Below are 17,523 nucleotides of genomic sequence, written 5' to 3'. Positions count from 1 at the left end.
GGCAATTGTGTTTTTTTGTTGTTTTTTTGTTTTTTGCTGTACGTGGGCCTTTCACTGTTGTGGCCTCTCCCATTGCGGAGCACAGGCTCCGGACGCATAGGCCCAGCGGCCATGGTTCACGGGCCCAGCCGCTCCGCGGCATGTGGGATCCTCCCGGACCGGGGCACGAACCCGTGTCCCCTGCATCAGCAGGAGGACTCTCAACCACTGTGCCACCAGGGAAGCCCTAGGCAATTGTTTTTTATCAAATTAATGGAATCTGTATCTATAAAATAAAATAAAATGCTATATATCTGTACAAATGCGCTAAGCCAAAACATTTAACTCTCTGTGTGAAGTGATACACAGAATTGCCTTTTCACATTATTTTAGTGAGGTCTGAGGCAGACAGCAGGCAGGTGCAGGCACTGGGTAAGTTGGCCGTTGCAGACGTCCTGGGCAGAGGAACATGGCTGGTGGTTTTAAAACCCTAGGGAGAAAAGTAAACCGTTCATTATTATGGCCCATTTCTTTTGGGAAGACCTAAAAGAAAGGTGGATGGTTAATCTAAGTTTACATCAATCAAATCTCTCCATGAGAGCCTCTTTCGGTGTCACCCACAGCACCTGCTGTGGTACCATCCGCAAGAAGGCCCAGAAATAAAAGGTGTGAAGTGGAGGTGAGAAATGTTCTCCAAGGAGCAAAACATTCACTTTACTGCACGATGTTGAGCTCGAAAAGCAACAATAAAAAGCAGAAACTTTGTTCCATCTAGACCATCCGACTTACTTGGCAATCCACACCTTATTGGAGAAGGACTCCGGCTTCGAGATATCTGGAAAATATAAAAATGTAGTGCGAATGACACAGTAGATGGAGCTCAAAGAAAGAATCCTTTTGATGTTTTTTTCCTAAGACCACCTAAGAGTTTATCTGAAGCAGTTTAGAACTATGATGGTTTCCCCCTAAGGTTGAGCGCTGTGATTCCTTTTATACTTCCTGAAGTAAATGGACACTCAACTGAGCTTAAATTATATTATTAACTAAAAGCTGAGCTCCGTGGCCTAGTTGTTTATTGGTTTTTGTTGCTGTGGTTGTTTTTAGTGGTTTCTAAACACTTTGAGACTGGATGCTCACTGGCCATACTGAAGTCTATGCTTTCAGAAAATACTTATTATTATTATTTATTAAAGCTAAAATGATCCAATACTCTCTGGCACATCCTTTATATGAATTATGTCATGTGTCCAAAATGCTGTCCTATTAAGGAGGGTCACTGGGAAGCCAGAAAAGAGCCATTTTTCAAACCTCACCTTTGCTTTCACTGAGGAAAACCTACCCCCATACCTACAAGCCTGCGATGGCTCGGAAATAACTGACCACAATTATCATTCTTGCTGTGAGCTTTCAAGCACTTTAGATAAATAGACATTAACAAAGATGGAAGCTGTTCTGGATATGAGGTCTCAAACAAGTCAACCAGATTAACCAAAAATGTTTGTACCAGGGGCTTCCCTGGTGGCACAGTGGTTGAGAGTCCGCCTGCTGATGCAGGGGACACGGGTTCGTGCCCCGGTCCGGGAGGATCCCGCGTGCCGCGGAGCGGCTAGGACCGTGAGCCATGGCCGCTGAGTCTGCGCGTCCGGAGCCTGTGCTCCGCAACGGGAGAGGCCACAACAGTGAGAGGCCCGCGTACCGGAAAAAAAAAAAAAAGTTTGTACCGAGCTCGTCGTAAAGAGATGATGCTGGAAAGGGACAGGATTTGGGCAGCAGCTTCACCTTTGAGCATCTACTTTAGTCTATCAAAAGCTTAAGTTTGCTCTCCCTGGGCACAAAGTAGGAAAAAGAGAGGATGGGTTCAAACATATACAGGTACTTATTCCAGAGGGACATTGCCCATTGCTAAGCTTTCCAGTGATGGTCCAGAGTTAAAACTTGCCACGGCTGTGAGTGCAACAGGTGTCTAATATGGCTCTTTCTTCTGACAGAACACTTCCTCTTAGAATGAGTATTGTGATTCTTCCAGGATAAAACTCACAATATGTCTTTTTCATTTATCAGCCCATTAAATGTACTGTCCTTTCGCTTTTTCCTACTGTGAATACCTATTTGGCAATAAGGATGATTAAGTTATATTAAAATCAGCAAGAGCTAAAGAACTGTGTCTGACACATGGCTTTCCATTCTCAGGCCATTTCTTTCATGGGGATAGTCGTCCCCAGTTTCCCAGCCCACAAAAATTCTGCCAGATCACATAACAACTCCACCGTGACCTAAAGCCAGAGGGAATCTCTACCTCCTCCGACAGCTGTAACATTCAGTTACTTTGTTGAAATCATACTGATCTTCCTATATTGAAACACATTCAGGGAGGAAACCATGTTTTAGTCATTTCTGTATCGCCCACACACACATACACACTAGCATCCATCCGATAACGGAAAAAATGTTTGATAAGAACATTATCAGGGCTTCCCTGGTGGCACAGTGGTTAAGAATCCGCCTGCCAATGCAGGGGACACGGGTTCGAGCCCTGGTCCAGGAAGATCCCACATGCTACAGAGCAACTAAGCCCGTGTGCTACAACTACTGAGCCTGCACTCTAGAGTCCACGAGCCACAACTACTGAGCCCGTGTGCTACAACTACTGAAGCCCGCATGCCTAGAGCCCGTGCTCCACAACAAGGGAAGCCACTGCAATGAGAAGCCTGTGCACTGCAACGAAGAGTAGCCCCTGCTTGTCCCAACTAGAGAAAGCCCGCATGCAGCAACGAAGACACAATGCAGCCAAAAATAAATAAATTTATAAAAAAAAAAAAAGAATGTTATCAAACATAATGTTTTGTTGAGAGGGGTTTAGAAGTCTAGGGCTAGAGTTGCATCGCTAGAGATAATTTCAGAGAAGTTGCCTTCTCTACCACTCTCCCTAAAACAAGTTTGAACAAATATTTAAAGAATTTTTATTTGGAGGAGCAGCAAATTGTTAGCCTATCTGGTATCTTAACATGTCTTGGTCTAGATCTCTATTCAAAAGGCATTGACTAAATATTATGTGTTGAATGAATGAACAGTGGTGAATCATAATAATGTTAGTTTTTAGGGATATTATAACCACAGTTTTCAGAGATGTTTTTGCTGTTATTTTTTTCTTTGATATATGTGTTAGTAATCCTAAGAATGAATACACAGAGACTAATCTTAATTCTTCCTACTTTGAAGTTTGGAGGAAAATTAAGACCTGCAATGCCCTTTATACAGTATTAAAATCCAGACCATTTGAGCAATTTCTCCAAACTCATACAAGAAGTTCTAGAGATACCAGAGACTGATGTGTGCAGAGATCAGTTGACTAAGATGTCCTAGTCTCTGCTCAGGACACTCATAGCTAATAGCCCATTTTCATTTAAAGATAAAAATAAAACACGAAATAACTAAAGTCTATTATTCTTTCAACTAATGGAAAAAAACTACTTCTACTTCCTTCTTTCTAGACTGATAAATTCCTTAGCCAAGGTAGTATAAAAATCCATCTGGGGTGATTGTAGTAGGTTCTCTTTCTACCTACAAACTTATCCTCGCCTCTTTTATAGGTGACTGTGGACAAAAAAACCCGTCAACCATAAGATGATTTTGTGTAAAAATGATTAGACAGATACATACCGTGCTTAAACTAACACGGCTACGAGGGCAGATGGGACTTAAACTCCTGCTTCGACATCGACTTAGAGATCGCACTGAATTCCACTAGAAAAAGAGAAAGAGAAAAATAGTCAATAGTTTGTGAAAGCCCAGGTGGCTTAAAACAATACTCATATCCCATAGAACGAACAAGAGGTTTTCCTGATATGATTACACTTGCCCGTTACTGGTCGCCAGTATAAGTACACTCATTTGCTATAGCTGCCCAATATTTGACAGTAGCTCTAGGGTACTTCTCAAATAAAATCCCATTACAATGAACTTTGGGATATTCAAATTCATGATGCTAGGGGAACTTTGTTTTGATGAGTAAACTGTTAGAAATTACATTCAAGTTTGCAAGTGTTGGAGAACGTAAGCTCCATCTGGTCAGGAATTTGTGTTTGTTTTGTTCGTTGCTGAATCCCCAGCGCCTAAACACAGAGCTTGGGTCATAAATAACTATTGAATAAAATGAATTAATGAATAAGTGAGTGAATGAATCACTACTGTGGCCCACCTACTGTCCAACTAAGTTAATGAACAAAAAGAAAATTTTATTTCCTATAATGAGATTTTACTAGTCAAAGTCTTCTCATCAATTCCCGTCATTCAACCCTTTCCCAGGTTCTTGCTTTTAGGGCATTTTCTTTGTTTTAGGAGTCTAAGCTTGGGTGAATATTGGTGACACACTGGAGGGGAGAGAAGAAGGAAGTTAAAGGCAATTTGCTATTTGATGGAGAACATAAGAATAGCGGCTATTTCCTCTCCCTCCCCTCCAAATTGCACTGCAGACAGTTTACAAGAGTTCCTTAACAGAGGGTAATTGTTGTAAGGGCAAAGAAGCACGTTTTATGAGTTCATTCATTGTAGAGCACGTGCGATTGCCAAGTCAACGCAACCCAGTTTCTATGGGCTCAACTCTTACAGCACAGAATATTTTCATTGAGATACTTTATGCTACAGTGGGATGTTTAAGCTTAAGTTCTTTTAAATACACTACTCCGCTTCTCCACTTCATGTGTGAAAAGCTGCCATGAAGCACTTCCCCTATCCTCCAGGTCAAAGAGAACAGGAACTGAGACCACCCAGATGGTGGCTTTGCTCTGGACCTGGGAGCTCCTCTCCTGAATTCACTTAACTTCTAGGAAGGGCAGGGTAAAACTCCATAATGGGAACACAATATAGACTATCCAAGCACCCGTAGCAACCAGTTCCAACATCCTCTCCCCACCTTAACACACACACTTACACACTTGCATACCTAAGACTCCATTCTGAAGGCTGTCCAATTATTTAACATGTTCAAAACATTCTACAGCCAATGTATATAGGAAGCAACCCTCCAAAACTGATTGGCTCTTCTCTCCCCACCTCCTCCGCCCTCTTTTTCTCCATCCCTCCCCTCCCTACACATCGTACCAAGGAGAGAAAAACACGACACATTCATCATATCCCAAAATACAGAACTATCAGTAAAAATCGGGCCAATTGTTTTCTGATAGTTAATCGATCACTTTTAAATGCTTAGAACTGTAGAGGGCCTCTAAAAGTTGAGCTCAAGGGGCTTTGCCCTTATAATAGCATAATATTTCTAAGACAGAGGAGGCAAATAGGACCAGTTCTATCTTGTAAATAAAGCAATAAACAAAGAAATGACTGCCAGGAAATGATGAAGAAGAATCAAAGAAAAGAATCTGTTCTTTCCCAGCCAGTCCCTTTCCTCTCCTTTGTACGAAATCTTATCAAATAACCCTTTATGCACTTCTTTTATAGAATCTCTGGGTTTATAAATGTTCTCGAACTTGTGAATCAAACACTTGGGCTGAATTGTCATTATGCAAGGGCACCATACAAAAGCCCCTCTCCTGGTGACAGCTTCTCCCTTCATAATGACACAGTCATTCTCCATGAGAGCAGGCCACACGTGATAGAAGACCAAGGGAGCCGTGAAATCGGAGTCATAGCTTCGACGGTACCTATTTTAAACACGCAAAAGAACAAGAAAGAGAAGATAAGCAGTTATGTAACCTAACTGGGAGGGAAGCGGACATCAGTGTAAATTCTCATCTTTTATTCTGCTCACACTTAGATAAATATGGATCCTGATTCTATTATTAAAGAGATAGTTGTGGGCTCCTAGAATAGGAACCACTGATAACAAGGACCCGACATGGGCTCACTAAAAACAAGTCATGTCATAGAGAACAGACTGGTGGTTGCCGTGGGGGAAGGGTTGTGGGAGGGATGGACTGGAAGGTTGGGGTTAGCAGATGCAAACTAGTATATTTATTTATTTTTTATTTTATTTTATTTATTTATTTATTTATTTTTTGCAGTATGTGGGCCTCTTACTGTTGTGGCCTCTCCCGTTGCGGAGCACAGGCTCTGGACGCGCAGGCCCAGCGGCCATGGCTCACGGGCCCAGCCGCTCCACGGCATGTGGGATCCTCCCGGACCGGGGCACGAACCCGTGTCCCCTGCATCGGCAGGCGGACTCTCAACCACTGTGCCACCAGGGAAGCCCCAAACTAGTATATTTAGATGGATAAACAACAAGGTCCCACTGTAGAGCACAGAGAACTATACACAATATCCTATGATAAACCATAATGAAAAAGAATATTTTAAAAAGAATGTATATAGAGATATGCATATGTGTAACTGAATCACGTTGCTGTAGAGCAGAAATTAACACAGCATTGTAGAAGTGCAACGTGCTATCACTGCACAATGGAGCCACCCCAACACAATACTGTAAATCAATTATACTTCAATTTTTTTAAACTGACAAAAAAAAAAAGTCATGTCAGACTAGTCTTGTTCCTTCTCAGGATTACAAGAATTGTAATTCAGGGAAATGCTAGAGACAGAGACCATCTAAGTCCCAAAGGCAACCTATAGATTTCTCATGCTGGGGACTTCCCTGATGGCACAGTGGTTAAGAATCCGCCTGCCGGTGCAGGGAACACGGGTTCGAGCCCTGGTCCGGGAAGATCCCACATGCCGCGGAGCAACTAAGCCCGTGCGCCACAACTGCTGAGCCTGCGCTCTAGAGTCCGTGAGCCACAATTACTAAGCCCGCGAGCCACAGCTACTGAGCCCGCGTGCCGCAACTACTGAAGCCCGCGTGCCTAGAGCCCATGCTCTGCAACAAGAGAAGCCACCATAATGAGAAGCCCGTGCACCGCAACGAACATTAGCCCCCGCTCACCGCAACTAGAGAAAGCCCGCCCGCACGCAGCAGCGAAGACCCAAAGCAGCCAAAAATAAATAAATAAATAGATTTATTTTAAAAAGCAATTAAAAACAGAATTACCATATGATCCAGCAGTTCCACTTCTAGGTATTTATCCAAAGAAAACTAAACACTAATTTGAAAAGATATATACACCCCCATGTTCATTGCGGCTTTATTTACAATAGCCAAGATGGACATCTAAGTGTTCATTGATGGATTAATGGTTTAAAAAGTTGTGGTATCTATACAATGGGATACTATTTTGCTATTTAAAGAAAAGAGAATGAAATCTTGTCAAGTGAGACAACGTGGATGGACCTCGAGGGCATTATGAAATAAGTCAGACAGAGAAAGACAAATGCCATACAATCTCACTTATATGTGGACTCCAAAGCAAACAAACAAACAAAAACCAAGCTCACAGATACAGAAAACAGATTAGTGATTGCTGGACATGGGGGCAAAACGGGTTAGGGAAGTCAAAAGGTACAAACTTCCGGTTACAAAAGAAATGTTATGCAGACGTATAACTGTTAACAATATAGTTAATAATACTGTATTGCAAATTTGAAAGTTGCTTAGAGAATAGATCTTAAAAGTTCTCATTGGAAGAAAAAAAAGTTTTGTAACTATATATGGTGACTGATGGTGATAATCATTTCACAATATATACAAATGTAGAATCATTATTGTTGTAGACGTGAAACTAATACAATCTTATATGTCAGTTTTACCTCAATGAAAAAAATTTTAAACAATAAAAAGCAATATATGTCTGTATTTCTATAGCACTTTTTTTTAACATCTTTGTTGGAGTACAACTGCTTTATAATGGTGTGTTAGTTTCTGCTTTATAACAAAGTGAATCAGCTATACATATATCCCCATACCTCCTCCCTAGCACTTTTATTTTAAAGAGTTCCAAACAGACTCCAGGTACTCATTAGTTCTCCCCAGGACCAATATGTTCAATGGAAATCATAACATCACCTCTGAAGCACATTTGATGTAGAAGGAAAATGACCCCAGAAGAGGGCCCTGCCCTGTAGTACAGAGAAGTATATGGCTGGGCCTGAAAATCAGGTAATGTCTGTTGATTTCCCCACCCAGAGCTCTTTTCCCTAAATTGTTCCCAGAGAATACAGACAAGATAATTTATTTATAAAGAATCCCTTAGCTTCTGCTCCTATGTCTCTTACTTGCAATCATTAAAAACTTCTCCATCGGCCCCAACTGCAATGTCGAGGGGTGGGTCTAAAGTCTGCATTGCAAACGCAATGCAACATATCTCCTGGATGAAGTTACTGAGGAGGCGAAAATCAACTTCAGGAGGGAATGAAATCTTGGGATTGACATTCATGGCTCGGATCACATCCTGAAAAACAAAAAGATGGCATCACCTTGTTACCAACCTGTGAAATACACACTGAAAATCCTAAGGACGTTATGACTGCTGGGAGGGGGAAAGAGCATGTGAGTGAAAACAAGGTAAACTAGAAGAGAAGTGCATGTGCTGAAACAGAGAAGGAGGAAAGATGACAGAGAACAAATGACATACTAAAGGCCAAGAAAGTCTCCATAAACAAAAAACTAAAGCAAAAACCCTTAGTAGCTTTTATTTATTATTTCCTTATTTTTCTATTCTGAGCAAGTTATATAATCGCCAACACAGGACTCTGACTTGTTCATAAACTATAATAATAATTATAATAGCTTGCTCTTATTGAGAGTTTACTCTGTGCCAACTCTTGTGCTAAGCAAATTACCTGCTTCCTTTCATTTAATCCTCTCAAAAACTCTATGGGGTCATGACCATTGTTGCTCCCATTTTAAGATTAGAAAACTAAAGCACAGAGAGGTTAAATAAATGTGCAAGGTCACACAGCTAGTAAGTGGCAGAACCAGGATGCAAATCCATAGCTATCTTTCCCAAAATCATTGCTCCTAAGCACTATGGTATTCTATCTTCCAATCTTAAGAGCCTGTCTGAAGAATAAAACTAGAAAGCTCAAAATATTTTCCCCATAATATGTCTAAGAAAGAAAGAGCCAATAATGACTGGTTCTACAAAATATATTGGATACTCATTCCCGCTCTTCCATTACATAGATGCGACACTAAGCTGGATGGATTTCTGAGTTATTAGTATTCATTATAAACAGCAGCAGCAGCAAACCAGTCCCAATAAAAGACCCAACACTTACATTAACACTGCTTTGCGAATCATATAGATCAAGATGACAAACGATATAATCCAAGACATCATCCTCAAAGTCGTTTGACCCTGCATAAGACGATGTCAGCGATTTCCTCACACGGATCTTAAAGTGTCTGAATGCCGTTTTAGCTACATGGAACGCCTCCTGAACATAAAAGTACAGCAAATTTATCTGGTGGGAGGAGGGGGGTAAAGAGGTCCAAAGCAAGGAATGAAGAAAGAATGCCCAACAAAAATTCAACATCATATTGGACTTCTGGTAACTAAATCCAGCGGTCAAAACTACTTTTAATCTGGGAGAAAATACATATCTAAATCTTGGAAAGTACATAAATACATATAAGACTACCCATATTCACTAATTTCAAGACAGTTGACCACTGTTCTGGTAATCCTGATTGCAAGGAGCAGGACGATGCAGGCACTCAAGGAAATAAAATCACCTGTGGTTACATAAATACTTGAAATATGCTAGTTGATGCTTTGATCCCACAGCAATATCATACTACTGGTCAAGAAATAAGAGAAAATTATCAATCTAGTGGTCACGTCATACATAGACACATATCAAGCGTCTGACATGTTTCCTGGCATATATTAATTCAACAAATATTTATTAAATGCTTGTAATATAGCAGGCACGGGGAAAACTCAGTTATGCATGAAAGATATAGCCTCTACAATTACAGAACTTTAACCAACTCAGTACATGATTCTTATATAAATTATATATAAATTAAATAATTCTTAATGATATAAATTCTTTTTTCTGTAAAAAGCCAGATAGTAAATATTTTAGGCTTTGCCGGTCACATAATTGTCTCTGTCATTTTTTTTTTTTACAACGCTTTAAAATGTAAAACCATTCGTATATGTTAGCTCTTGGGTGGTATTTCTCTTAGAATTACAGATCAGGGCCAGATATGGCCCAGGGGTCACAGTTTGCTGACTCCCGATATAAATGAATAAATATAGGATAAAGTCCGGTAGATTCTGATAATTCCGCTCTCACACCAATATTTTGTTTTGTTTGTTAATATTTAGCTGTTCTCATTACAGACTCTTAGTATCTCCGTATGGTACCCACAGAATAAATGCATTTGCTTTGGATTTTGAGATTATATATGAGCACTTTTTAATCTTGCCATACTCAAGTAGTTAGCAGTTCTAGTGACTACTCTTAGTTAAATAAACAGAAGAGTGAACACAATCACAGCCTTTTGATTTTTCTAAGAAGAGAAGGTAACCAATCAAATGATAGCCCTTAGCAATAATATATCCATTGTGCGTACATATACCCATATTACAATAGAAGATCCAGCGCGAATCAACTTCGTATATACCCATCTGAGATAGTCCTACATTTATGGATGCTTCAACAAATGTCTGGTCAAAATAGATATTAACATATATGAATAGTTATTGAGTGTGAAAAATAATTCAGCGCAAATATCTGTAATGGAAGGCAGGCAGGGAGGGAGGGAGGGAGGGAGGAGACAGATGGAAACCCACCCTCCTTCAGTGACCTCAGGCCCTACCAAGTCTTTTTTAAGCCGTCTTGTTCAGTTTACCCAAGCACTGCCTGGCCGCAGCGCCCTTGGACCGCGGAAGTGCAGCGGCGCGCGCGCGAGGCTCACGTACCACTGCCGCGATGTAGATGATCCGCTGCACCGTCTCAGCGTTGTGGATGCAGCGCCGCAGCAGGCACTGCGCATCCAGGCGGGTCTGGGAATAGACGTCGCTGAACCGGGACAGCAGGGCGGCCTTGCGCGCCACGCTGGACAGTTTGGCGCGACTCGGAGACGGGCTCCTGACCTTCGCGACCGCGGTGGAGGGGCTGGTGGACCGTCTGCGGCTGCGGCTGTGACTGCGGCTGCGGCTGTGACTGCGGCTGCGGCCGCGGCTGCGAGGGTCAGGGCTCGGAGACCGGATTCTGGCGGACCTGTTGGTGAACAGGAATCAGGCAGGGAAGCGCTCTGATTCCCTTCACTCTCTTGTTCCTAGACTCGGCTGCTTCTCTCCCCATAAACCAGAAGCCATGGGAACAGGGAGACCAGCTCCCTGTGAGAGGCACTGTGTCACCATAAGGCCTCAAATAGGACCACAAACAAAAAACAATACTCTATATTTGCCTGGTGCATTAGAATTTATAACACACGTTCACTCACTCAGCACATCAATTTATCCTTCAAGCAGCCAGGTAAGGTTAGCATTGATTGTTGGCCCTTTTACAGATGAAGAAGTTGAGGCTCAGAAATGCTAAGAAGGCTATCCTAGAGTAACACAGCTAGCAAGAGCGAGAGTTAAATAAAAAGTCAGATTTTCAGTATTTCTTACCCCAACCTTGGGCCACTAACACATCACTGAGCTTTCTGGTATAAAATGAGATGAACACTGATTGAACAATGAGAAAGAAATTCTGTGTTCCCCTTCCATAGCAATGGAACCATTTGCAGTCATTTTCTCCTCCGCAGGTCCTCCATTTTCACCTACATAATTTGTGCCCTATTTCGGGATGGTGGGGAGGTTATCAAGTGAGCTAATACATGTGGAAGTACTTGGTGAATCGAAAAGCATTCCGTCAGTGAAACGTATATTGCTACCAAGTACAAAGTAAATGATCAGACTAGCTAGTCCAAAGGGAATGGGCCACCAAAAAGAGAAGTTTTGTAGAAGGAACTGTGGGGCAAAAGGCAGTACAAAGCAGACTCTCCGAAGGTGGAAAGGGAAAAAAAGCCCTCATTTATAGTGTTCGCCAGTTTCCATGATGCAACAAATACTCTCACCATAGACAATTTCAAACTATCAATGTGCCGTCGCTGAAACCAGAGTTAGGTAGAAATGCACAGAATCAGTTCCCAGAGCCAGTACAAGCTGAAACTCGCACAGCACTGATGGAGTGACTCCCCAAAATGAAAGCCTAAGGTGACATTTAGGGGAATGGAGAACAGGGTTAGGGGTGGCTTTGATAGCCTGAATCTGGGCACACTGTGGGGCTGGGGGTGGGGGGAAGAGGGGAAGTGTTAGAAAGAACAAGGAAAATGCAGAAACTCCAAAGAGAGAAACAATCTACTTTGTCCTCACTTAACACTGTCTGAATGACCTGTCTTAACGTTCTCTCCATCAGTAGAAGGGAATTTCACATTCCCTTACCTACTCATTCCATCAAACAAAGTGAGATGTAAAAAAGGCAATACCCTGTGAAATGACAGTTGGTCATCCTGGCGAGAGAACTCCTAGAACTCAGAGAACAGGACCCTCCCCCTATCATGGAACAGTCTTTCAACATGGGTACCGCCTTTTGCATTATAGGCGCTCAAATCTGGTAACAAGACAAAGAACCTTCCTTTGGCACGTCTTAGTTTCATTCCTTAAGCTTCAATGTCAGTTCGAAATTAATTAGTGCCCAAGTATTGTCAATCCACGAGGTATTTTCTCTATGGAAGGGTGAAGTTAGAGAAAACAATCCCTCTACGGTTCAAAGTTTTCCATATTATTGGGGTTCGCGCTCAGGATATCATTTTATTTTTCTTTTTTATTTTTCTTTTTTCCTTTTCCAAGCCAGGCTTTTATCACTAACTCAACAAAAGGAGCTTAAATGAAAAGATCTGTGAGAATTTGTCAGACCTTCCTTGGAGTACAGATTTTTCAGCAGACAGAACAGCTATCTCGTCCTTCAGCATTCGGAGCTGTTTCTCATAATCGCATATCTCTTCTGCCTTCCGCTGGTCTACGCTCCACCTGTCCGCGCCCATCTGCTCCGAGCCCTGGGGCTCCGAGCCCCGCAGCTCCTCTCTCCTACGCTCGGAGCCCCGCTTCTCTGAGCTCCTATGTTCTGAGTGTCTGTGGCGAGATTCCTCCTGGGCTTGAAGAGATGTAAGCCTGAACAGAAAAAAAGGTTTGAAAGAAAAGAGAGAAAGGGAGGGATGGAGGAAAGGTAATAAACGGCAATTGGCCTACTTAAGGAGGCTGCTTTATTTAGTGTGCAGTTATTGCCCTGGGAAACTCGGATGGAAATACATAGGATCAAACACAAATGAACAAAGAGCAGAATTGCCAGGGTCAGGGTGCCACTTCATGCCTGTAGCTTGCATGGAAAAAGGCTCCTGAAGAAAAGATAGGCATGCAAATCCTCTAGCCAAAGCAGAATGGGCAGAGTCATGAAGTCTTTGCAGAGGCAAAGCAGAGACATACTATTCTACGTTGGACGGCTTCACTGCATAAAACTCTGGAAGCCTGTGATCTCCAAAACCTAGTCCAGAAGCTGGTCAAAGAGATAATCTATTCTCACTAGCTCTTCTATTCTCTGAACAGATGGAACGTGGGGGGAAACTGCAGTGGAAATTGAGTAACATCCACAACACTAAGCAGAAGTGTGGACCTATGAAAATAATGTACTACTATGGAAAGGAGTAAAGCTTTAGAAATAAAACTGGCATCCTCATTAATAAAAAGAAGTATGGCCATGATACAAGGGAGCAAAAGCCATAAGAAGAGAACATGCTGTGATGAAAATAACAATGGTGTAAGAAGAAAAGGGAAGGTGTAAGATTAAGAAGGATGTAGAAAAGCTAAAAAATGCAATAGCAGAATTCAAAGCTGCCCTAGAAACAGTAAAGAACAGAACTGGTACGATAGGGAATTGCTGAGTAATATGATCAAAGAATTTGAGAAGCTATATCAACTAGGAGATGAGATAGTGTTCCAAGCTAAAATTCATGGATGTTCCTGAAGAAATCAGAACAATTGGAACATGTATGAAGGCAATAGAAAGGTATGTATGTTCATATGTGTATATATATATGTATATATATATATATATATATATACATATATATATATATATATTTTTTTTTTTTTTTTTACTGCAACTCCCATTTGCTCTTTTTTGGGGAAAGAAAAATCAAAGTTAAGATTGAAAAAAGTATACCCTTAAAGGATCAGTGTTTATTTTCCCCTTCTAGAAATTTATCTTCAGAGGATAATCTGAAATTTAAACTAAGATTGGCCACAAAAAAATTATTTCCAATGTTGAAAATTGGCATCAAAGTAAATATTCCATGTTAGGGAAATACCCAAATGAGGAAATATGATGTACCTATTTAAGACTAAGCTCTGCTTTATTTTTTCTTAGTAATAGAAAAAAATAATGTTAAATGAAAAAATGGGGTCCACAATTGTATACTTACATTTTGTTGTCTTAACTTTATTTTTAATGTACTAATTGACAGAAATAGAAAATGGTGACAGTAACTGGCTCTGGAATTATGAGGGCTAAGGTTCCTTTCTACCATGTTGTACTTTGAAGATTTTCTATAGTGGATAAGTACTGTTTTGTAGTAAGAAAAATATATAAAACATTAATAAAAACATTGCTGCCTTTCCTCTTTATGGACAGATTCTTTCGTATTGTAATGGAGCACCAAAAAAAGCTAAATTCAAAGGTTAATCAGCAGCCTGCAATAATCCTGTCATTTTTTTTTTTCTTACTGCTTTCTTAGCTGATTTATTTCCCCCTCTGCAGTCAGAAGGGATATGGCCGATCTGTTCTTGGTTTCTTTAAGAGTCTTTTCAGTTTCAGCCATACTGTAAGAGAAATCAGTAACTAAAGACAGATTTTCCAAAATTGGCAGACTTTCTAAATCAAGGCATAGGTTCTCTTGGGAACTTTTGCCGTATGATATAAATTCAATATAAACAACATCGAATTATAAGACATCTGCATTCAATTAGATGATATTACAAATATCATGGCACACTAGTATGCAAAAACATGCTAGCATCTTTCCTCGATGTCAAACACAAAGAAATTACAGAGCTACTACCTCTAAAAGGCTAGGTAATAATTACTGTTATTAGAATGTAAAAGACAAACTTGTTCAGTTTCTCCTTCTCACCCTCCTAATTCATCTGCTCTAATTACACCGAATCCCCAGGTTGCCTCTCTATAAAATCTCCATTTTTCTGTAATATACTAATACCTATTCTTATTACTTTGCACTGTAGAGTTGCATTTGACTTAATTTTCCCAGATTTGCTAAATATAGAAAAATTATTTGCCCGCCTATAAAAAAGTCCTCCACAATTACACTCGACTACCAAGTACTTCGTGTCTTCCTGCCTCTGACTTCCACCACTAATTGAGCACAGTTTTCCTGAGTTTTCAACTAGCTTAGTCCTTGTTAGTTTCAAGGACTCTCCTCGTTGTAGACAAATCATAATAAATCGTACTATTTCTTTAGGAAATGAGAATGTGATGGATGCCACTGGATGAAGACCAATGGTTCTCAATGAGGTTGTCCTAGTACAGTGAGAGATTGCGGATTGGCAAAGGTTTTGGGACTTCTCTGACCTTGCATCCCTGGAGCACCAAGTATCTTTCATCACAGTAGTTCTGTAGCTAAGAGATTGCAACTGTTATCCAAACTCACACCGGTCTTCCTCCCTACACTTGGATGGAAGCATGGAAGGTCAAACACTGGCCTCCCCTATACAGTGAAGCAGATTGAGAAATAATGGGACAGCAGGATCCCTATCAATTCCGCACAGATCCGATGAGGCAATGCAGGAGGTGGTGTGCGTTTCCCCAAATTCCATCTCATCCCCTTCTCCTCTAACAAACGCCCACTCATCCAATGAGTGCCTCTCCAAAGGCCACACCTGACTCTCAAGAAAAGTTTGTCTTCCCTTCTCCTGAGCTCCTCCAACACTTGTTCACATCTGTAATCTCATTACAAACACACTGTGAACTACTTGAAGGCAAAGATTTCATTTTATTCATCTCTTTATCCCCAGCTCCTAAAACAGTACCTGTCATATAGATTTTTTTAAAAAACGGAAAAACTGAATGAATGAATGCATGAATGAAATGTCTGAAGTCTAAAATAAAACCAGAGGAGCAATAACTTCACGATAGGGATGCTGGCTATTGTAAGGAAATTGCTGTGATTTAATTTCAATGTGAATATGTTATAGATTTTTTAAAGTATATATGGGAAAATGAACATTTTTATCAAGAGAAAACTGTGGAAAATTAAAAGAAGAAAATAGACCAAGAAAGAAACAAGAGTGTGAACAGTAATCAGGTTTTTTTCTCTCGAGACATGGCATACATGCGTGAGCACATATATATACAAGCAAATATATATGCGAACTTGGCCCCCTTGGATGATATACAGAGAGAAGAAAGGAGATACCTTCATGTGACAAGCATTGTTTTAAGCAGGCTAACATATTTATTTTTTGTTATGGATTTATTCATTCATTGAGCAAGTTATAGAGAATTTACGATGCTAGATGCTGGAGATACAAGTGTCAGAATAGCGATACAGGACAGTAACCCTTTGGAGCTTCCAGTCTACTGGATCATAAATATTCACACAAATTTTTCAAAGTTCCAACTTGCAATAAGTGCTATTCTTAGATGATTGTGAAAGAGAATTAGAGGAGAGGGAGAGGAAAGACCATTCAATGTATAGGGGTCGCAGACTCTGAGAAAGTCACATTTAAGCTGAGACCTAAAGGACAAGAAAAAGCCAGCCATGCCAAGAGCCAGCAGACGACTTCCATTTCTCTGAAAAAGCACAGGCAAAGGCCTCGAGGTGAGGAAGTAGACAGAAGACTAGGTGAGGGGAACTTGGCATGAGATGAGGGTGGAGCAAGAGGTAGGGTCAGATCACGCAGGGCTGGGAGAGCCCTGGGAAGGAATTTAGAATTTTTTTCTAAGTACTAAAAGAAGCAACTAACAGCTTTTAAGCCAGGGGATGACTTGCTACAATAAAAGTATATCTATATTTGCTGTGTGGAAAATGAGTTGTAGTACAGCAAGAATGGACCCAGGGAAGCCAGCTGGAAGGCAACTGACTAAGGCAAAAGGTAACAGCGACTTGAATGAGGGCAGTGGTAGTAGAATAGAAAGGAGCATGTGTGGGAGACGTTTAGGAGGCAGATTCCACTGGATGTTCTAATAGATTGGATATAGGAAATGAGGACAGGTGAGATTTCTAACCAGAGTCCCAACATAAAATCCAGCAGTCTTCCCTTGTCTAGGGCTCGTCAAACCTGAGCAGACCTGTCCCCATTCAGCACTCTATTGGAATTTGCACCTTTGCAACTGAGTCACAGCTAAACTGGTCTCCACGGGGTTAGACATGGGAACCTCCTGGGGTGGGACCCTCATTCCACATTAGGTAGCACCCTGGATTTAGAGACAGGTAGGCAGAGTAGTGGAGGAGAGAGCTGGCTACCATAGAATGTGGGGAACAGCCTCCATCATTTCTGATGCCTTAAAAAATGGAACATGAACCACACGTGGGTTAAAAAACAAAAAGAGGGAAAAGCAAAAGGGAAAAGCACCTTCCTGTGTGCAACTTTCAAATGGCGGAGGGCAGTGTGTATACAGATAGGG

General features: G+C 41.1%; 1 protein-coding gene across 5 annotated transcripts in view; it reads right to left on the bottom strand.

Annotated features, from left to right (window-relative positions):
* Positions 1-239: 239 nt before the first annotated feature.
* SPATA18 (spermatogenesis associated 18) overlaps positions 240-17,523 on the bottom strand; it is a 29,985-nt gene continuing 12,701 nt past the window's right edge. Inside the window, exons 5-13 of one of the 5 annotated variants that reach the window (XM_019927996.3) lie at positions 14,607-14,702; positions 12,744-12,998; positions 10,758-11,058; positions 9,103-9,261; positions 8,098-8,273; positions 5,513-5,636; positions 3,640-3,723; positions 769-814; positions 240-469 (exon numbers count right to left, since the gene is read on the bottom strand). In XM_019927996.3, the coding sequence (XP_019783555.2) occupies positions 462-469; positions 769-814; positions 3,640-3,723; positions 5,513-5,636; positions 8,098-8,273; positions 9,103-9,261; positions 10,758-11,058; positions 12,744-12,998; positions 14,607-14,702 (1,249 nt within the window). In that variant the 3' untranslated portion in view covers positions 240-461. Of the gene's footprint in view, positions 470-768; positions 815-3,639; positions 3,724-5,462; positions 5,637-8,097; positions 8,274-9,102; positions 9,262-10,757; positions 11,059-12,743; positions 12,999-14,606; positions 14,703-17,523 lie in introns of all 5 variants that reach the window. The other 4 variants (XR_012331997.1, XR_012331998.1, XM_073805241.1 and 1 more) reach the window with 4 other exon arrangements.

Source organism: Tursiops truncatus, chromosome 5 (genome assembly GCF_011762595.2).
Source record: "Tursiops truncatus isolate mTurTru1 chromosome 5, mTurTru1.mat.Y, whole genome shotgun sequence".
Classification (NCBI taxonomy): Eukaryota; Metazoa; Chordata; class Mammalia; order Artiodactyla; family Delphinidae; genus Tursiops; species Tursiops truncatus.
This window is presented reverse-complemented; position numbering and strand designations above follow the sequence as displayed.